The 22282-nt window shown below is 45.1% G+C and overlaps 1 protein-coding gene across 2 annotated transcripts in view; it reads left to right on the top strand.

Annotated features, from left to right (window-relative positions):
• Positions 1–22282, top strand: part of FNDC1 (fibronectin type III domain containing 1) — a 130536-nt gene that overhangs the window by 45339 nt on the left and 62915 nt on the right. The window contains exons 2-7 of one of the 2 annotated variants that reach the window (XM_075924558.2): positions 6866–7064; positions 10978–11076; positions 12093–12210; positions 19158–19345; positions 19568–19675; positions 21510–21698. In XM_075924558.2, the coding sequence (XP_075780673.2) occupies positions 6866–7064; positions 10978–11076; positions 12093–12210; positions 19158–19345; positions 19568–19675; positions 21510–21698 (901 nt within the window). Of the gene's footprint in view, positions 1–6860; positions 7065–10977; positions 11077–12092; positions 12211–19157; positions 19346–19567; positions 19676–21509; positions 21699–22282 lie in introns of both variants that reach the window. The other variant, XM_075924559.2, reaches the window with a different exon arrangement.

Here is a 22282-nt window from a genome sequence, read left to right on the forward strand (position 1 = left end):
GATTCTTACCAACCACCACAGGACATACCACACTAATACCAACCCTGGTACCTTCCCTTGCAACAAACCCCGTTGCCAGCTTTGTCCACATATTCATTCTGCTGATACCATTATTGGACCTAACCAAGTGAGTTATAAGATCAAGAACACATATTCCTGCGCATCCAGAAATATAATCTACGCTATCATGTGCCGAAAGTGTCCGTCTGCTATGTACATTGGACAAACATCTCAGACACTTCGCCAAAGGATTAATGCCCACAAAACAGATATTAGACAAGATCACAAAGAGAAAACAGTTTCTTGCCACTTTAACCAGAAAGGACACTCTCTAAATGACTTAGCCACCTGCATTCTGCTACAAAGACCTTTTACATCTGCACTTGAAAGGGAATCCTCTGAACTGTCATTCATGTTAAAATTCGACACTTACCGACAAGGACTTAACAAGTCTTTGAACTTTCTCACCCATTATCAAGACAGTTTCCCCAATTATCACCTGTAATACCATTAACTCACAAACATCCCACTCTCCCTACCTTTAATATCAGCAATTCACAGACACTTACCTTCCTTCCTCCCCCTTCCCACCCCCCCGCATCCTCCTTCTGTTCTGCAATGTGATTTGTCCTTTTCATATTTGTTCATTTTTTTAAATTGTATCCTTTGGTATATATGGTTGTGACTACTTTCTTCCACTATTTGATCTGAGGAAGTGGGTCTGGCCCACGAAAGCTCATCATCTAATAAACCATCTTGTTAGTCTTTAAAGTGCTACACTTTTATTAGTTTCTTTTCTTAATCTGCTCTCAGGAGCATAGTGGATTTTTTACAAGCCACAATTCATGATGGAGGATCTTCAGAATGATCCATTTTGTTGGGTGTCCAATACATTATTCCAACTTTGTTTTGTCTTTTCTCATCCTTCATTTCCTGCCTGGCTCCTGTTCTTTTCTTTGTTTTCCCCCAGCACTACTACTTCCTTTCCCCTTCCTCTGAACCAGATTCTCTACCCACTTTCTCACTTTCATCTCACATTAGTGTAAACATTTTCTGGCAAACTTCCATTTCCCCTATTCCAACCTGTCACCCTCCTTCTGCCAAACAGAAAATTTTCCCCTTCTCTGACCTGCCCCCTCTCTTCATAACCCAAATTCTGCTGAGTTTTCAAGATGTTTTGCTGCCTACACCAGTGTTCTACAAAATCAAACCTGTGGTTTCGTTAGCAGTTCTGGCAGTCTCTGTTGTGCTAGGCTGGCTTTCAAATCTTGGTAGCTTCAGAGTTTCTCTGGTATCAGGGGTGCACAATATATTTCAGGGCCATGCAGTTCTTGGAATGTGTACACTTTGAAATCTGTAACTGAATCCATAGCTGTGGTGGGATGGGCTGTTGGTTTTGGAGCCTGGGTGATTTTTAAAAATATTGAATTCCTCCTTCTCTTCTATCCCCAGATACAACTGAATAGCTGAGGTGAAGTCAGAATCTTGCTCTGATAGTGAGCTGTGCAATAGCTTTAGTCCTGGAGCTTCTTGGACTCCCACAAGATTCCAGTTCTAGCCCTGTCCTTGGGAGTTTAGCTTCTTGTGACCAGGACTCATGTGCCGCTCAGTCTTGAGGACTTCTGGCTGTGTGGAGCTGCAGAGCCAACTAGCCTAGGGAAATCCAGCCTGCTGTCCAGAAAAAAAGCAAGTTTAGCAGGGTTGGTGCTGAGAATTTCTAGCTTTGGATGCAGAACTGAAAACCTGCTGGGCTGGCGTCCACAATTACCTGAATCCCTAACTACAGGCAGTCCCCGACTTACGCGGATCCGACTTATGTCGGATCCGCACTTACGAACGGGGCTTTCTCGCCCCGGAGGTCGAGGTAGCGGATTGCTACCTGCGAGCTCTGGGGTGAGAGAGCCCCTTTCGTAAGCTGCTCCGGTGCCCCTGGTCTGCTGGAGACTGTCTCCAGCAGACCAGGGGCACCGGGTGGGTTCCCGCGCTTCTGAGGCTTTGCCAGAGCAAAGCCTCAGAAGCGCGGGAACCCGCCGCTGCTGCCGCTTCAGTTGCGGTGCCTGTGGTCTGCTGGGGACGGTCCCCAGCAGACCACAGGCACGGGGGCTGAAGCAGCAGCAGCAGCTGCGGTTCCCCGCGCTTCTGAGACTTTGCTTTGGCAAAGCCTCAGAAGCGCAGGAACCCGCCCGCTGCTGCCGCTTCAGTCGCGGTGCCTGTGGTCTGCTGGGGACCGCCAGAGCAAAGCCTCAGAGGCGCGGCACCCCGCTGCCTCTGCGGCTCTGCTCCCGTATCCCTGGTCTGCTGGGGGGGGGGGGGGGCGCGGCTAGTGTGCCCCCCCCCCCCCAGCAGACCAGGCTTTTGTTTTGGACCCTGGAGCAGAGCAGCTGGGGCGCTGCCGATTGGTCCTGCAGCGCCCTCTGGGCACTACTGGACCAACCCGGCAGCACCCCAGCTGCTCTGCCCCAGGTCCTGATTCAGCCGCTGCTGGTCAGTTTCAGCAGTGGCTGAATCAGGACGCCTGGGGCAGAGCAGCTGGGGTGCTGCTGGGTTGGTCCAGTAGCGCCGAGGAGCGGTGCTACTGGAGCAACCCAGCAGCACCCCAGCTGCTCTGCCCCAGGCGTCCCCAAGTCAGCCGCTGCTGAAACTGACCAGCGCTGACTACAGGAAGCCCGAGGCAGAGTTGCTCTGCCCCAGGCTTCCTGGAATCAGCTGCTGATCAGTTTCAGCAGCAGCTGACTTGGGGAAGCTTGGGGTTCTTAAGTTGAATCTGTATGTAAGTCAGAACTGGCGGTCAGTTTCAGCAGCGGCTGAATCTGGACACCAGTTCCGACTTACATACAGATTCAACTTAAGAACAAACCTACAGTCCCTATCTTGTACGTAACCCGGGGACTGCCTGTATTCAAAACTCTTTGGGGGTCCTTGACATCTTCAGGTAAGATGATCAATGGGAAGCAGGTTATTAGTAAAATAGGGCAGACAGGCAGTAATCCCTGGAGCAAGAATGACCAACCTGCAGAAGACCTACAAAGTCCTATTTTTTAAAATCTTTGTGAACGTCCTTCATTTAACATTAGAGCAGATGCACTTCTTTTTCCTAAAGCTACATTTGTGTTAAATAGAATACTTTCCATATGGCTTTTTGGCTGGCTTGGTTTCTCTTGTACCCTGTGTCCCCTGGAACTCTTTATAGTAATTCCAGTTGGAAAGTTATGACACTAACTGGTGAAGAAAAACATGATCCACTGCAGATTTCCTTCCTGCCATGCTCAACCAACAAGCTTCTCAAAGGCTCAATTACATTATTTACCAGTGTGAGCTCTTAGTTGATTCAGTGAAGAAAAGCCTCAGCAATAACCTACATTTTTTTAACAAAATAAAGAGGAAGAGTAGATTCAGGACTTAAATTTGGTAGATTTACAGTTCTGTACAAAAGGGCTGTAAATTAGCACTGGATATTGTATGCAGTCTATAAATAACTGACCTTTAAAAATGGGTTATAAGGTGAAACCTGTATTAAATGACAGCTTCAAGGAACAAGAAAAAGTGGTTGCTTGAGCAGTTAGCCTTTTAATGAAGGTGATTGAAAGTGTTATTTGAAAAATGGAAGGGAATCCTGTAAATGAAATACTTATTTAATATAAAAATTGTTATGGTTTTTTTATAGAGCTCTCAGGACCAGATCCACTGCTGCGCTCCAGCTGATTTGCATTGTGCCAGCTACTCAAAGTGGCTGTAAGCCTGCTTTAACTTGCTGGGTGACCTAGCTTTATAGCTGCTTCGTAATGAAAAAATGGCGCAAAGAAGCTAGAATGTAGAGGTGAAAATGGCCACACAAGTACAAATACTTAAAAACGTTATAAAATGTTTGAACTATAAATACTTAATTAAAACACACTAAAATGTCTTCTAATCTGTACACAGATGGCTGCCTGAACCATTGACCTGTCTAGTGAATTACATAATAGGTCAAATCAAAAGGTGTTTCAGCAAAAAAACCTAAAAGCAATACACAGAACTCTGCGAAGTGTACGCTTCCCTATGTCCCCAAGCCTTGTCCATCATGCGTCATGTGCGTTAGGAGCATTGACATCCAAACCTTTGTAGATGATCTGTGAGAAGAGCTCTGTGTCCTGGTCTAGGCAGTCTCTGCTCTCACTGGAAAAGTGATGGTTTAACATTGGGAAATGATTGAGATACCTTGAGTTGATTGCTTAAGGTGTATGGTTGCTTAATAAAGATTGTCAACGTACTTACGTTTTCAGCACTATTGGCAGTACCCTATCATATATTAACAATAGTAATTGATCCTTGGAAATGGAGGAGTAGATCCTCTCAGAGGCCCTGATTCAGGAAAGCATGTTTATGTGTTTAACTTTAAGCAGTACTTATGTCCTATTGAGTCCAGTGTGACTTAAGTACATGCTTAATGTCAAGTATGTGTTTCAGTACGACTTTGAATAGAGGTTGTGACGGTTCCTCCCCATGCTTTATGAAAATTGACTTATGAATATAAATAACCTGGAGATGCTTTGCACACGATACTTCATGTAAACTATCAATTTTAATGTTACAGTCTGCTGGATCTGTATATCTATTCTGTTGCACGTATCACTCTTGTATGAGAAGTTAGAAATATGAAGTATGAGATGGTTTAAAGTTTTACATGTGCTAATGAGATCCATTACCGATACCCCTCTCTCTTTTCCCTGGAAGCCTTAACAATTTGTTGATCAACTTAACGACTTGTAAATAGCCTTGTTCGTCCTGTAAATCCAAAGGCGAATTGGATTAGTAAGACACGTGACTATTCCACCTGGTACTGAGATTCCACTTTGCCCCTGGTATTTTTCCATGGAAGGGGGGATGTAGAACAAAAGATCCCTGCCCTGGGGAAAAGTCTATATAAGCTATGGGAAGCTATTAGCCCTTGGCCTGGCACACACAAAAAGATATAAAAAGGGTGGGAGACCCAAGTCAGAATAAGGGTGTGTCTACACAGCAGGGCTTAACTCAAAATAAGCTATGCAAATTGAGCTTTGTCAATTGTGTAGTTTATTTCAAAATAGCTTATTTCAAAATTGGGAGTGTTTACACAGCACTTATTTTGAAATAGAGCACTCTTCCTCCGACTTCCCTTACTTGTACAATGAGGGTTACAGGAGTTGGAATAAGAAGTATTTTGTTTCATATTATTATAAAATAACTGCCCGCTGTGTAGACATGGACTAAGGTATTTTGAAATAACGCTACTCATTCAAAATAATATTGCTGTGTAGATGTACCCTTAGTGAATTAGAACTAGCTATGTGTTTGCTTTTCATTTTAATTTAGTAATTTACTTTGATCTGCCTGTTTTCACTTGCAGCGACTTAAATCCTACTGTTTGTACTTAATAAAAAGCCCTTTTGTTTACTATTGGGCCCAGTGTAAATAATGGTTACCCGTAGGGGATGACCAGTGTACACATCTTTCACCGATAAAGAGTTTGAACATCCTCATGAGCTTTCTCTATCTAAAACTTTTACAACTTTTATTGGGAGGGGGGAGTTGGTCCCATTTGAGGGTTGGTTTCCTGGGTGCTGAGCCCTAGAACATCACCCACCCGGAGCTGAAGTGGTTAAGGGCCTGCATTGCTCTACAGGGGGGTGATTACCCCAACTCTGTGCCTTGTCTGGGGGAGACCAGAGGATCTGGTCCAGCAGGATGGGGTGGTGGAGAACCCCAGAGAGTAAGAAGGTGGGTGTCAGTGGCTTGATCAGCACACTGGGGAACAATCCCAAGGGGACTTCTGTGACTGCATCTCATTACAGGGTATTTTCTTGAATTGGTGCTAATAAGTAGATGTGCTCAGTCCTGCCAGCTGGGGATATTTGGACCCAGAGGGACGAATTCTCTTTACTGTTGCCTGAACCCTAAGCTCAGTGGAGTTACACTGGTGTCACTGAGAGAAGAGTTGTGCCTATGGCTTGTTCTCTGAATGGTGCTTGTAGGGATTTGAGTAAAGGGGAGTGGGAGGGAACAGAGCTTCAGCTTCTCTCCCTGGTTTGGGTAAGCAACAGTCTTTCCTGGCTAGTGCAGTGAGAGAAACAACATAGTGAGCTATCTGCTTGTTAGCATGACACCATGGATATTTAAAGTGGGAACTGGCACAACAAAAGAAGGTAATGCCATTGGAAGGAATGACTTGCTCAAGCAATGGTCATATAAATGTGATTTCTTAAGAGGGAAGTTTCTAACGTACTAGGAATATAAAATACAAATTACTTTTATAAAGTACCAGTTGTGGTGTTATCTGCATGAGCAATCCTATAAAGCAAGTTTGTAACTTTGAACTTTAGCAGTTAAGAGTTCAGGCACATGCAAGAAAGCATAGTCAAGAACCTGTAGATGACCAGTACACATCAGTTGTCATTATGGAGATCTGAAACTGCTTTCAGTGCACGTAACTTTTTGTAGGAAAGCTGTAAATAGTGTAATATTTCTGTACTGTATTTTATACTGACCTTTAATACTTGCCAGAAAATAACATACTTGTGTGCCTAAAGCTGTAGGGGAGGGGCGGCGGACGGGAAAAGATGAAACGAGAGATTTGTAAGACATCCCAGATTTCTGGCAGGAGCCCTTGCAATATGATATGTTTTCACTTTGGATGTCTTACACCATTTTGTCTGAAGTGTCTGGGAAAAATGTATTGAAAGCATGTTTTTATTGGGGTTGGATGTGTCACAAATTTTAAGAAGAGCTGCAAACATTTTGATATTTTATAGCAAAATGTGCAGATAAACAGCTGCTGCCATATATGAGAAATGCATAATAGTAACTATGGTGGTTTTGTGTGTTTGCTTGCTTGTTTTTTGAAGAGAAGGAAGTGCCACACAAACCTTTGAGAGCACGTGTCCGATCTCCAGACAAGTTACCTGTCCGGTGGAAGCTACCCCAATCCTCACGTCTTAGGAGTCCACGTAGATCTCAAGGCTACCTCTTGGGTTATGGGGAAAGCAGCCGAAAGATGAGTTATGTTCCTCTGCAAAAATATGAACGAAACCATGAGGCTAAGAAACTAGGTGAGTATCAGCCCATGAGTTTGGTTTCTATTCTTTTTGTTTAATGTACAGTCAGTACTGCACTGTAATGTCCTTCTGTTCAGATGTACTTTATAGTGATAGACTCAAGAAGAGCAATCTATTTAGCTTAACAAAGAGAAAATTAAGGGATCACTTGGTAATAGTCTATAAGTATCTCCACGGTGATAATTGGCTCTTCAGTCTATCAGGCAAAGGGTATAATGGGATCCAGTGGATGTAAGATAAAGCTAAACTAGGGGTAGGCAATATTGGCTGGATATGATTAATCAGGGTTAGCCCCTGGCAGGCTACGGGATGTTTTATTTACCTCTGCATCTGCAACTCCTGTTGACCATGGTTTGCCATTCCCAGCAAGTTAAAGCTGTGGGAAGCCCATGGCTCTTCCTATAGCTCCTATTGGCCAGGAATGGCCAATGGGAGCTGCTAGCAGCCATACCTGTGGATGTCTGGGTAAAAAAAATGTTCAGTGGCCCAACAGAACTTACCCTGGCAAACTGCATCCAGCCTGTGGGCCAATTATTACCCACACTGAGCTGTTTATATTTTTAACAGTGCTCAAGGATCATAGGCCATATGTTAACAGGGTAAATGAAAATGCCATGTATGCTCAATGCACACTGTTAGGCCGTGTCCAGACTCAGGGGTTCTTTCGAAAAAAGTAGCCTTTTTTCGAAAGAACTTCCCCTGCGTCCAGACTCAAGCCGCGTTCTTTCGAAATTATTTCGAAAGAACGCGGCTTTTCTTTCGATGGCGGTAAACCTCAATTTATGAGGAAGAACGCCTTCTTTCGAAAGTTCCTCTTTCGAAAGAAGGCGTTCTTCAATGTAAAGAGGCCGTCTTCGAAAGAGAGCATCCAGACTCGCTGGGTGCTCTCTTTCGAAAAAGCGGATTTCTCTTTCGAAAGATCCGCCTGCAGTCTAGACGCGATCTTTCGAAAGAGGCTCTTTCGAAAGATGCTTTCAAAAGAGCCTCTTTCGAAAGAAGCCTGCAGTCTAGACATAGCCTTAGAGCTTGACCCTGCACTATGTGGAGTGTGCACATGTGAAGCACAAAGTAAAAGATCATGGCCAGGACAGAAAGTTTAGCAGAACCTGAACTCGTATTAAAGAGACTGTTGCCTGCTTGTGGCTGCCAAATTATTCCTGCCTAATAGAAGTAAGGCTGAAGAAGGGAATGCATAGTTACATCTTGCCTGTGCATTCTGGGCTGGGAGGGGAAGGGGGAAGGTCACACTTAAATCTGTGCCTTCCCATTCTCTACTCCCAACCTATCTTCCCCCCAGAGGAATGGGGGTGGGGAGTATTCGGTGAGGCTGAGACACATTTCCGTTCATTGCAAGCAGCTATGTGACTGTGCCCATATATGTCCTTCACTTATGCTATTATGAGAGCACAACTTTGTGTTCCTTGGTGCATTTTGCACAGGACCAGGAAGACCAAAACCATTTGAGTCAATGGAGCTGGAGAAGGCTATTAATCTCATAAGAACATAAGAATGGCCATACTAGGTCAGACCAAAGGTCCATCTAGCCCAGTGTCCTGTCTGCCAACAGTGGCTAATACCAGATGCCCCAGAGAGAGGGAACACAAGTAATCCTCATGTGATACTTCTCCTCTCATCCATTTCCAGACAAACAGAGGCTAGGGACACCATTCCTACCCATCCTGGCTAATAGCTATTGATGGACCTAACCTCCATGAATCTGTCTAGCTCTTTTTTGAATCCTGAATCTCAGAGCTAATATATTTTATATAAAAAATGAAACCCTTATTAACACACACTTACTGACTTTCAGCATGAGACAATTGATTCACATCCTAGCACAGAACTACTTAAACATCAAGGGATGTGTTTTAGGTTCAGATTCAGCAAGGTTCTTAGGGATGTGTCTAACTTTAAGCCTGTGAGTAACTCCTCTGAAGTCAGACTTAAAGTTAGGCATGGGCTCATGTACCTTGTTGAATGAGGACATGATATTTATCATGCAGGATCCTTCTTATGCTATATATATGCAAATATAACTTAGATAGGGCCACGATAAGGTGGGTGCATAATTGGCTGGATAACCGTAGTCAGAGAGTTGTTGTTAACGGTGCTAAATCCTGCTGGAAAGGGATAACAAGTGGAGTGCCGCAAGGGTCTGTTTTGGGACCCGTACTGTTCAATATCTTCATCAATGATGTAGATATTGGGATAGAGAGTACGCTTATTAAGTTTGCAGATGACGCCAAACTGGGTGGGGTTGCAACTTCTTTGGAGGATAGGGATATAATTCAAAATGACCTTAGCAAGTTAGAGAAATGGTCAGAGGTAAACAGGATGAGGTTTAATAAAGAGAAATGCAAAGTGCTCCACTTAGGAAGGAACAATCAGTTCCATACATACAAGATGGGAAGCGACTGTCTAGGAAGGAGCATGGCGGAAAGGGATCTAGGGGTCATAGTGGACCACAAGTTGAATATGAGTCAACAGTGTGATGCTGTTGCAAAAAAAGCAAATATGATTCTAGGTTGTATCAACAGGTGTGTTGTAAGCAAAACTCGTGAAGTCATTCTGCCGCTCTACTCTGCACTAGTTAGGCCTCAGCTGGAGTACTGTGTCCAGTTCTGGGCGCCACATTTCAAGAAAGATGTGGAGAAATTGGAAAGGGTACAGAGAAGAGCGACAAGAATGATTAAAGGTCTAGAGAACATGACCTATGAAGCCAGGCTTCATGAACTGGGCTTGTTTAGTTTGGAAAAAAGAAGATTAAGGGGGGACATGATAGCGGTTTTCAAATATCTAAAAGGGTGTCACAAGGAGGAAGGCGAAAATTTGTTCCTCTTGGTTTCTGAGGACAGGACAAGGAGTAATGGGCTTAAAGTGCAGCAGGGGAGGTTTAGATTGGACATTAGGAAAAAATTCCTAACTGTCAGGGTGGTCAAATATTGGAATAAATTGCCAAGGGAGGTGGTGGAATCTCCCTCTCTGGAGATATTTAAGAACAGGTTAGATAGACATCTGTCAGGGATGGTGTAGACGGAGCTTGGTCCTGCCTTGAGGGCGGGGGGCTGGACTCGATGACCTCTTGAGGTCCCTTCCAGTCCTATTATTCTATGATTCTATAGTGAGCCAACAAGAGAGTAGAGCAGGGCTGGCCATGTGAAAGTTTCCTGAGTCAGCCTAATAGTTGAGAAATTAATCTTTATAAGTGATTGCACATGCCTTCCAGTCACATAATTTACTAAATTCATAAAAAGGAGAAGCAATCATTGTTTTTCCAAATGATTTTAAAGAATTTTCCTCATGAAAAATGAAAAGTAATAAATGTAATTATAATTCATGGAAGTGAGAGATTAGAGTATAACTGGTTCATATTAGATGGAGATCTGTCCACTGAGCAGAACAGACATAGGCTGAATCAGCAATCTACATAGGCTGAATAGTTCGGGGGAGGGCAGTACACTATGCACCAAACTTTACTTGCTGCATCAGAGGACTCCAAGTTAACAACACTAAACTAAACTGGTTTTTTATGAAGAGAGCAATTTGCAGGGCTATTGCACTGCTAACTAGCATTCTAGTCATATGCACACAGACTGACTTCCTGATGCTTCCTCCAAACACTTCCCTCTTGCAAGTGATCTTCCTCTCTCCGTTCTGTGCAAGTTGCCGTCAGCACCCTGCCAGGTGTGGACCTGTCTCTAAAATACATCCCTGTCTATGGCATTTATGCATATGAAAACCTCTAGAGGTAAATTCCAACAGTTTCCAAGTTATGTCTCAAGGAAACTGATTTTTCCTCCTCGAGAGAGAATTTTCCTAATAAAAATGTGGCAAGACTTGCTTGACCATATTGAAATATCGCCATGGAAAAGATTATAGAAAAGTCTCTGCTTTTTCTCACATGTAGCATCTGAATCAGTTTATATGGTTTCACTGCAATCAAGGAATTCCCAGCGACGGAGTCAGCCAGTCTATAGGGCAGCTTTAACCAAGAGGAAGATCTCAGGTACGTTATTTTCATATTTGCAGGCAAATTGTGGAGCCATGTGTATAACAAGTGAAATATATGCTGCTATGTGACAGTAGACTGGGATAGGAGCTGTCGCTTACTAGGTGTTTGTACAGTACCTAGCACACTGAGGCACTGACCCTGACTGTGTTTAGTTGCTCCAGTAATTCAAATAGTAAATAACAGTAGAATAGATCTGTGCATAAAGGACTGCAATCAGTGGCAAAGCTCCTACTGACTATAATAGCAAGAAGGACAGACCCATGTTATCAAGATTAAGTGCCTAAGTGTAAACATCTCTTTGGTTCCCTGATTTTCAGAGGGGCTAGGTATCTGCTGCAAATTTTTGCCTCCTCCTCTTCCCTGGAAATGAGGTAGATTAGAAATGAACTCATGCAGCATTAAATCGTCAACATGGCTAAGCATTTTTCTCACCACATCATATTACAGTTTGAATATGTCCCATTTTAACATTTTTTAATGAAACATTTTGGTTTTTCATTTTGAAGTGACTTTTTTTTTAAAAAAGTATATATTCTATATTTAAAATAAAAAGCTGAAATTGATACAAAATGTTTCATTTTTGTAGAAACAAAACCTTTTGATCGAACCAAAACAATTAAAAAAATTATTTCACAGATTATTTCTAAATTTTCAGGTTTCCCTACAATTCACAATTCAAAATCTTTCATGAAATGGAATTTGTCCTCTGCACAGCCCTAGTGGTGGGTTTGCTGGGGGGAAGGAATGTGAGTATTTTAATAATTTGTCTGCTGTAAATAACTGGTTAGAACTGGCTAAACACTTATGGAATTTTGGACAACAGAGCTAAACCTTATTCTTATACTAAAACATATAGCAGGGAGAATCATATTACTGTAGGGTTCTACCTGTTATCATTGTATCATGTGTCCTCATCTGTGTCTGTCGTATATTGTTGTGGTGCAATTACAACTGCATTGAGATCTCCAACATTCTCATTACTAACTCACCACATTACTTTGCTATTTCAGAGGAAGATGAGCTAGAGGAAGCAAAAGACATAAGTGTTCGTGTTATGTCATCTCAATCTGTGCTTGTTGCGTGGACAGATCCGATATATGAAAAACAGAAGAAAGTTGAAGCAACTAGGTACTTTCCTTTGTGCTGATGCTGTTTTCAAGATTTATACGAAAAATGTCATTGTTTACAGCTCTGTTTGCAATTTAGTTGAATAAAGTTTTGGGAGGGAGTTTTGAGAGGGAGTTTGGAAGGGGAGTGGGAAGGGACCAAGGTACACTTGCCATTCTTTATGGTTTAGTTTAAAGGTTTTAATCAAAACTTCCTGATTTAACTAGAAACCCTATCAATAACCTAGGTAGCTGTAGGAGAGAATGCAGGCAGAATCCCAGCAGCAGAGTGGGGGCTATTCTGTTTATTGCACTCAGTATAACATGTATGATTACTTGCCCTATGGGCGGGTGGCATATGTGTGCATTTGGCGCAAGGAGCTCCTGGCCCTCAGAGACCGCGTACGGGCTTTGGAGGCAGAGTGGCTGAACTGGAGGAGCTGAGGGAGGCAGAGAAGTCCATAGATGAGGCTTTCCGGGACGCTGTAGAATTGTCCCACCTCTGGTCAGAAAGCCTCTGTGCTGTTAAGGAGGATGAAAGGCTCAGGGAAGGAGAGCAGTCAACCGGAGCAGAGGGAAACCTTCCCATAGTTGGGACCTTCCTTTCAGATGTTGGGGTATCCTCTCACACTGAGGTTACCTTTCCAGGGGAGGGGACTCCAGTCCTTAGGAAAAGGCAGGTGTTAGTAATGGGAGATTCGATCATTAGAAATGTAGATAGCTGGGTTTGCGATGACCGGGAGAACTATATGGTGACTTGCCTGCCTGGTCCAAAGGTTGCGGATCTCTCAAGGCATCTAGATAGACTTATGTGTAGTGCTGGGGAACAGCCAGTGGTCGTGGTACATGTAGGTACCAATGACATAGGGAAGGGAGCAGAGATATCCTGGAGGCCAAATTTAGACTGCTAGGAAAGAGACTGAGAGGACTTCTATGGTGGCATTCTCAGAAATGCTTCCAGTTCCGTGTGCAGGGCCAGGAAGGCCGGCAGAGCTTCAGAGTCTCAATGGGTGGATGAGACGATGGTGTAGGGAGGAGGGGTTTAAATTTATAAGGAACTGGGGAAACTTTTGGGATAGAGGGAGCCTATACAGAAAGGATGGGCTCCACCTAAACCAAAGTGGATTCAGACTTCTGGCACTTAACATTAAAAAAAGTTGCACAGCAGTTTTTAAACTAAGAGATGGGGGGGAAAGCTGATTGGTGCAGAGGAGCATGTGGATCAGACAGAGACGTCTCTTAGGGTATGTCTAGACTACAGGGTTTTGTCAACAGAAGTTTTGTTGACAGATACTGTCGACAAATCTTCTGTTGACAAAGAGCGTCTAGACTACATCTAGTTCTGTCGACAAAGCAAGCCGCTTTGTCGACATAACAGTGTGGACGCAAAGGACAGTGTAGATGCAATAATGCCTTCTATCGACAGAACTCTGTCGATAAAAGGTGTTATTCCTTGTAGAATGAGGTTTACATACGTCAACAAAACTGCTGAGTTTTGTCGACATTATGTTGACATAACTCAAAGGCAGTGTGGACGCAGGTATAGTTTTGTCGACAAAAGTCCACTTTTGTCGACAAAACCCTGTAGTCTAGACACACCCTTGGGCTATGTCTAGACTGCAAGCCTCTTTCGAAAGAGAGCGTCTAGACTGCACGCGGAACTTTCGAAAGAGCAAGCTGCTTTTTCGAAAGAAAGCACCCAGTGAGTCTGGATGCTCTCTTTCGAAGAAGCCCTATTTACATTCAAGAACGCCTTCTTTCGAAAGAAGCACTTTCGAAAGAAGGCGTTCTTCCTCGTGAAATGAGGTTTGCCGCCGTCGAAAGAAAAGCCGCGTTCTTTCGATTTAATTTCGAAAGAACGCGGCTGCAGTCTAGACGCAGGTGAAGTTTTTTCGGAAAAAGGCTACTTTTCCCGAAAAAACCCCTGAGTCTGGACACAGCCTTAGAGGAGAATCTATTGATAGAGATTCTCTCGGTTTTAGTAAGGAGGAAAGGATGGAAGAGGATAAAGTATGGGCCAGATCAGATTAAAAACATTCACATCAAGAATCTGATACATCAGAAAAGGGCAGACAAATAAACCGTGACAAGTTTTTAAAGTGCTTGTACAGAAATACCAGAAATCTAAAAAATAAGATGGGTGAACTAGAGTGCCTTGTATTAAAGGAGGATATTGATATAATAGGCATCACAGAAACCTGATGAAGCGAGGACAATCAATGGGATACAATCATTCTGGGGTACAAAATATATCAGAAGGACAGAACAGGTTGTGTGGGTGGGAGAATGGCACTATATGTGAAAGAAAATATTTAGAATCAAATGAAGTAAAAATCTCTTAAATAAATCAACATGTTCCATAGAATCTCTATGGATAGTAATTTCCTTCTCTAATAAGACTGTAACAGTAGGGATCTATTATCGACCACCTGACCAGGACAGTAATAGAGACTATGAAATGCTATCAAAATGAAGAACTCAATAATAGTGGGGGATTTCAACTATCCCCATATTGACATGTCACCTGTTCAGTTCATGCCCTCTGATCAGGATCAGGCACCATTCTGTGTGGTAAACATGTCTTGCGAAAAGATGGCCCCTGCCTCAAAGGCAAGCAGTCTAAGTACAGTATATAAAGAGAAGAGACAATAGGATATATTAACTTCAGGGTGCCTGGCCCCTCGTGATGTAAAATTTCATTTTTGTGGGGATTGTGGTGGTGGATGGTGCCTGGAATCTTTGTTCTTTTGGGTGGGGGAGGGGAGAGGAGGGAAGAGGAGGAGACCTATAGCCAAAAGCGTGTGGCTCAGGAAAATGCAACCCTAAAATATGCTGATTTAGCTCATCCCACAGGACTGCCAATAACCCCAGCCTTCAAAGAAAGGCTCTCCTCTCTCATTCACTTTAACATTAGGGGGTACCGAAATACAACAATGATAGGTACATGACACCATGTTAATACTACAGAGTTCTTCTAGCCCAGCTACATTGGTCAGGCATGTTAAGACTGTGATCCTTGACTGGCAGAGCTGTACTGGCAGAAGTCTGTAGTGTAGATGCAGTTATATTAGGGTATGTCTACACTACAGTGCTAATTCGAACTAACTTATTTCGAATTCGAAATAAGCTAATTTGAAATAACACATCTAGACCCAAAAACTAATTCGAATTAGCATTTTGCTAATTCAAAATAGCACGTCCACACTGAGTGGATGCTGGGTCGCATTTAAGGGCAACTGAAACCGGTTCTGGCAGGGCATCAGGTCAGTAGTTGCTTTGTGTGGCTGCTGTTTGAGGCTATCTGAGGCTCGTGCTTAAAGGGACCCCCCTGGACAGCCGGTTCTCAGCTTTTCCGCTTGCTTGCCTACCTCGCTGAGGGACAGCAAAGCGTTTTCCTCTCCACCTGCCTGTGTCGGTGGTTCCCATTGGGGACGCTGCCGCAGTTGGCACCATGGAGCCAGAGCTCGCCCTGGGCATGCTGCTCCAGTGTTTGGACTTGCTGCTGCAACCCTGGCCTTCCTGGGGGTCATGGAGGAGCTGCAGCAGCGGCTGGATGCCAGCATGCCCCGCTGCATCTGGCGTCTGGACACCAGCAGCGACTGGTGGGACCGCATTGTCCTGGAGCGCTGTGGAGACCAATAGTGAACCCAGAACTTCCGGATGAAGAGGGACACCTTCCTGGAGCTCTGCGAGTGGCTCGCCCCTGCTCTGCAGCGACGGGACACTCTCATGAGGCCCGCCATCCCCCTCCAGAAGCATGTGGCCATCGCCCTCTGGAAGCTCTCCGTGCTGGACAGCTACCGATCTGTCGGGAACCAGTTCGGCGTGGGGAAGTCCACCGTTGGAGCAGTGCTCATGCAGGTACGGCACTCGTTGGCCACTGAGCCGGGAGGGGAGAGAGGCTGCAAGGAGGAGATGGGCAGCCCCAGGGAAAACAGAGGGGAGGAGGCGAAAGTGCCCTGCATGGGAGCATTCGGTCTGTCCCGGCCGTACTACACGCTGCCCGTAGTGGCCAGGATCGCAGTGGGGGTCACTTCCGGGAGTGGGGCACAGGACAGTGCCAGGGAACGAATACTCCCAGTCACCCGAGTGCCCCAGTGATTCGTGGTTTGCTGTATCTCTCTGCAGGTGGTCAAGGCCATCAACCGGGTGCTGCTCTGCAGGGTGGTCCACCTTGCCGACTCGGACACAGTCATTCAGGGGTTCGGCGCCCTCGGCTTCCCCAACTGTGGGGGGCCATCGATGGGACGTACATCCCCACCCATGACCCGGAACACCAGGCCTCCCAGTACATCAACCGCAAGGGGTACTTCTCTGTCCTCCTGCAGGCCGTGTCTGACCACTGGGGCCAGTTCACGGACATTAATGTGACATAAGGGGAGCATGATGGTCTGGCAAGGCAAATGACGCCAGGGTGTTTCACAACTCCTCCACATGCCAGAGGCTGCAGGCTGGGACCTTCTTCCCCAACCGCCACATCAGGGTCGGGGTCCGGGACGTGGACATGCCCGTCTGCCTGGTGGGGGATGCGGCCTATCCCCTACAGCCCTGGCTGATGAAGCCGTACATGGGGCACCTCAACCCCTCCCGGCAGGCCTTCGATGCCAGGCTCACCAGGGCCCACATTGTGGTCGAAGGGGCCTTCGGATGCCTGAAAGCCAGATTTAGATGCCTCCTCACCTGCCTCGACCTCGCCGAGCACAATATCCCTCCTGTGGTGGCAGCATGTTGTGTGCTGCACAATTTGTGGAAGGAAGGAGGAGGCTTTCCTGCCAGCCTGGATGGCTGAGGCTGAGCGCATGGCTGGCCAGTACATGCAGCTCCGCACCGCCGCCATCCGGGAGGCCCAGCGGGAGGCCGTCCAAATCCAGGAAGCCCTGCAGGAGAGTTTCCAGGTGGAAGAGGACTGAACTCTCCCTGCATGCCCCACTGGGGCCTTCTTCCATCCTCCCCTCCTTCTCCTTTCCCCTTCCTCACCCGCCCTTCCTAATGTAAAATAAAAACACCTGTTTTGCCAAAAAAAACTTTATTGTACATAACTGGGGTGGGGGGGGAGAGGAAGGAGGGTGGAAGGGGGGGGGGAGGGAAAGCTCAGTGTTGGGGGTCCTGCTGGCTTTCCCGTCTCACAGCACTGCGTGCGGGGGCGTCGGGGGGAGTGGGTGTGGAGGGTGGGGCAGGAGGTGCGGAGGAAGCGGGAGGGGGAGCAGGGGTGGGAGGAGGAGCGAGAGCTGGGGCGGCCGCAGGGGCTGGAGCAGGAGGAGGCAAGAACCTGTCCTCCAAGGTCTGGAGGTGACCTCTGAGGGTACGGCCCTGCTCCTCCAGCACCTCCAAGCTCCACTGCCACATCCGTAGGTCCTCCTGGACCCAGTGGTCCTGGGTGTGGAGCTGGTGCTCCAGTAGCTGCAGGTGCCACCGCTGGTACTCCTCCAGGTTCCTGGTGCTCCTGCTGGCCCGGGTGCGGGTGACTGTTGCAGGCAGGGTGGTGCGCCCTGCAGTCCCAGGTGCTGCTGCTGTGGTGAAACGAGCAGTGGTCAGTTCTCCCTGGGGACACAGTGAGTGAAACCCAGCCCCCCACTGCAAGGCAAGGTCAGCATGTGGGGAATGGGCCAGGGCCCCTGCATGACACCCAGCTGCTGCTCCATGGTGGGCAAGGCCCAGGCGCATGGTCCCTGGGCTCCCTCTCCCCCCTCATCCCCCATACACATAAGGGGAGCATGATGGCACTCACATGTGGAGCCCTCCCCGGCCTCAGACGACACAGCCAATGTGCTCTGTGGGATGCCTCGGGGGTCCTCGGTCCTGGGCAGGCTCCCTGCAGGCTCCTGGCTCTCGGCATCCACCTCCTCCTCCTTCGTGTCAATCACCACCCGGGGGGCATGACCGCGTGAGCCCCCAGGATGTGGTGCAGGGCCTCATAATGAGGGCATGCCTCCAGGTCGGCCCCTAGCTGGGAGGCCCTGGAGTAGGCCTGCCGCAGGTCTTTAATCTTGCAGCGGACCTGCTCCTGGGTCCGCATGTGGCCTCTGGTGGCCAGGCTGTCAGCCATGTTGCTGTAGACAGCTGTGTTCCCGTGGCTAGTGCGGAGATTGTGGACATTGGAGGCCTCCCCCCAAACCTCGATGAGGTCCACGATCTCTGCACTAGACCAGGAGGGCGCCCGCCTCTTGTGGCCCTGGGCAGTCTCCTGGGAGCCGCCAGTCTGGTCCTGGGAAGAGGCAGAGGGCTGGGTGGCAGCAGGTGGCTGGCTCATGCTGTGCCAGGTGCAGGGTCTGCTGGCTGGGTGTTGGCAGGCTTGCAACTGGCACAAGCACTGTAGCCAGACCGTGGCCCTTTAAGGGCTCCAGGGCCGGGAGGGGGGCAGAAGAGTTTCTCTAGTTTGGCCCAGAGTGGCCACCAGGGCAACCTGGGGAGGACTAGCCTCCAACTAGTTTGAATTAAGTGGCTACACAGCCCTTAATTCGAACTACTTAATTCGAACTAGGCGTTAGTCCTCGTAGAATGAGGTTTACTTAGTTCGAATTAAGCGCTCTGTTAATTCGATTTAAATTCGAACTAGCAGTTTGTATGTGTAGCCCCTATTAAAGTTAATTCGAACTAATGGCTGTTAGTTCGAATTAACTTTGTAGTGTAGACATACCCTCAGTGAGACTGCACTTCTGCTCATGCCACTTGTTTCATTTCAGAGTGGTGAAATAAGTCTTTCTGATAAGAGTAGTTTTGCCAGTAATTTTGGTGTACTTTAGGAGCACTTTGCTGGTAAAATACACTGGTGCACCTACCATGTTGAAGTCCTCCTCATGTAGACAGGGCCTAAAATAAATTATTTAACTCCTGGTTACTCACTCTTCTGCTGTCACTGGATTTTTGTGACAAGCACATTAGTAGAAAAAGGCTTGAATTAGTCTGTTTGATTCTAATAACTTCAGTTAATGGGACGTGAATTTTTGGCTCTCACATTTCCATTCCCAGACGATATGCTGTTCGTTATCGAGAAAAAGGGGAATCAGCAAGGTGGGATTACAAACAAGTACCTAACAGACGGGTGTTAGTGGACAAGCTGATACCAGACACCATGTATGAATTTGCAGTGCAAATTTCAGAGGGAGAAAGGGAAGGCAAATGGAGTGCTTCTGTTTACCAACGAACCCCAGAAGCTGGTATGTAACAAAATTATTCTCAGTGAGATGTACCCTTTGAAGATTAGATCTACTGCAGTTATAGAGTGATCTATACTTCATCAATGTTGTTCATAGTTTGTCTTTGAAATAATTGCACAGAAGGTGCTGGAATGCAAACATCGGGCAAAAAATATATTTCATTGTGCATAACCATTACTTAACCCTAATTTCCATTTTTGTGGATTACTGAATATTTCACAGCTCCTGCTAGTGCACCTGAAAATTTAGACGTTTGGCCAATTAAAGGCAAAACAACCTCTGTCACTGCATCGTGGGAACCTCTTGCAGAGAGTGAAGGAAAAGTAAAAGGTAAGTCATTATTGCCAATTCACAATTTGAGAGAGCAATTAAAGACAAAATGACCTGCAGTATTAAACTAATACTGCTGCAGTATGTATTGTACAAATGTTTAGAGATGAGGGACTTTCACACTATGGAGACCTCAAATAAAGGGAACTTTCTGGGTAAATAGCAGCTGACGATACCATTTTTAGGACCCTGCAGGGGCTCCAAGTCTGAAAAAGTTTGGGAAATCCTGGGCTAAGTTGTCTCTCTTTTAGATAAGGGCTCAAGTTACCAAGGCAAGAATTTAATATACTGTCTGGTTGCTCTGTATGGACAACTTTACTAATTGGCTGTGTCTATATTGGCATGATTTTGCGCAAAAGCGGCTGCTTTTACGTAAAAACATGCTGCCTGTCTACGCTGGCGGGGAGTTCTTGCGCAAGAACACTGACGTTCTAATGTGTGAAATCAGTGCTTCTTTTTCAAGAACTATGATGCTCCCACTCAGGCAGAAGCCCTCTTGCACAACTGTTCTTGTGCAAGAGGCCATTGTAGACAGGCAACATGAATTTCTTGAGCAAGAAAGCCTGATGGCTAAAATGGCCATCGGAACTTTCTTGCGCAAGAGAGCGTCTACACTGGCACGGATGCTTTTGCGCAGAAGCACATGCCAGTGCAGACGCTCTCTTGTGCAAATACTTCAACGCAAAAACTCTAGCATTAAAAGTATTTGCGCAAAATCTTGCCAATGTAGACGTAGCCATTAAGTCCTAATCCAGAAAAGCATTTAAACATGTGCTTAACTTTAAACATGTGAGTAGCCTCGCTGACTGCAGTGGGACTACTCATGCTTTCAATTAAGCTTCTGCATAAATGCTGTTACTAGGGAAGCTAAGGTCCCAGTATTGCCAAGAATCTAGCTATTGGACTGCTGCATCTTGTGGAGCCTCACAAAAGTAATTGGGACTCTGTGGCAGTGGGGATTCTTCTGCAGGGTTGGGGTCTGAAAGTGTAAAGTGATGATAACTCTATCTAGCATATAAAGGATTAAACGAAAAAGTATCACTAATAAAATATTTTACCTTCTTTTAATATTGCATATCTTAAAGATTAGTTGGGTGCATACACTGTTTCGAATCAAACATTTTTTTTAAAAAATTTCTACTAGGATGAAAAGCTTTGAACTCTTTGACTAACTATCAGAGTATTTACAATCAGTACCACCACGATTTTATTAATGTAATAACTCGGTAATAGTAATTTAGAATGGTTATGGTTGCATCAGACTTTATTGCCAGTAGCTACAAGGCAATTAAAGACTGGTTAGAATGTCAGTGCTCCACTTATGTTCAACAAATTGTCTAGCTATCATTAAATTTAATGTGTTACATTTGTATTGGAATATATTTTGAGTTTAGAATGTTTTGAATCTTAAGTGCTTTTAAGCAAAAAAAAAGTGATAGCAACGGCTAAGCCACCTAATATTTGACTTTGTAATCATTTATTTTTTCCACTTGCTTTCCAAATGGGATACATAGCTCCCATCACAATGAATGTTTGGTATAAGGAGCAACAATAAGGATGCTTGATTAAATGTTCTGTAGAAGGATTTATGTCCTGTATTTTGTATGTTTAATCAGCTAATTTACTATATATATTCTTGTCTAATATGTTGAAAGAATGTATATTTCACTTACTGTATATCATGTCTTATACTCCAGCTGTTGACTCGACGTGCATTGCTAATGTATTAATTTTAGTAATGCACGTTCTAATTCATCCTACCCATACAGTCTGTCCGCTGGAAACAGGACTGTTTTCAGTTTCCTCCTTCCAACCGTCTGCCAAATCATTTCAGAATACATTCTTTCATACGCCCCGGCTCTCAAGCCATTCGGAGCAAAGTCCATCACCTATCGTGGAGGTACTACTTCTGCCATAATAGATGGTCTGCAGCCTGGGGAACGCTATATTTTCAAAATTCGTGCAGCAAACAGGAGGGGACAAGGTCCTCAGTCTAAAGCCTTCAGTGTCATTATGCCAACAGGTAAGTATCATGTGCTTATCAGTCAGTCTATATATATATCAGCATATACATGTTTGTGTAATCTTTTATTACAGTCATTAGCTTTTCATTCTACTAAACTGTAAAATTCCAGTTTCATAAAACTGTTTCAAAGATTCTTTAATAGCTAGTTTGTTATAAGCTTTAAAACTTACACCTGTTATGGCAATACTGATCCAATCTGTTATCTTCATAGCATGTACCGTATAAAGGGAAGCAAATACTTTAAGTAAATCTGTATCTGACTGTTTTCTGACCTGATGCATGGAAAATATATATTCCTTTTGCTTAACAATGCTGTGTGAAATCTATACTGTATTTTGTTTGCTTGTACAGTTCCTGATAATATTTCCAACATATAGAAATACAATTTTAAATGTTAATGTACCAAGTTCTTTAGTCCTTATTCAGGCACAACTCCAAAATATTTACTTTTTACTATTAATCAACTGGTATACATCAGCATAGCTGCATTGAAAGCTGAAGCTAGACTAATTCAGACTGGAAACAAGGCTTACATTGTTAATGGTGAGAGTAGGTAACCAACAGAATGAGAGTCATGGTGG

The sequence above is a fragment of the Pelodiscus sinensis genome, chromosome 3, assembly GCF_052426305.1.
Source record: "Pelodiscus sinensis isolate ZL-2025 chromosome 3, ASM5242630v1, whole genome shotgun sequence".
Taxonomy (NCBI): domain Eukaryota; kingdom Metazoa; phylum Chordata; order Testudines; family Trionychidae; genus Pelodiscus; species Pelodiscus sinensis.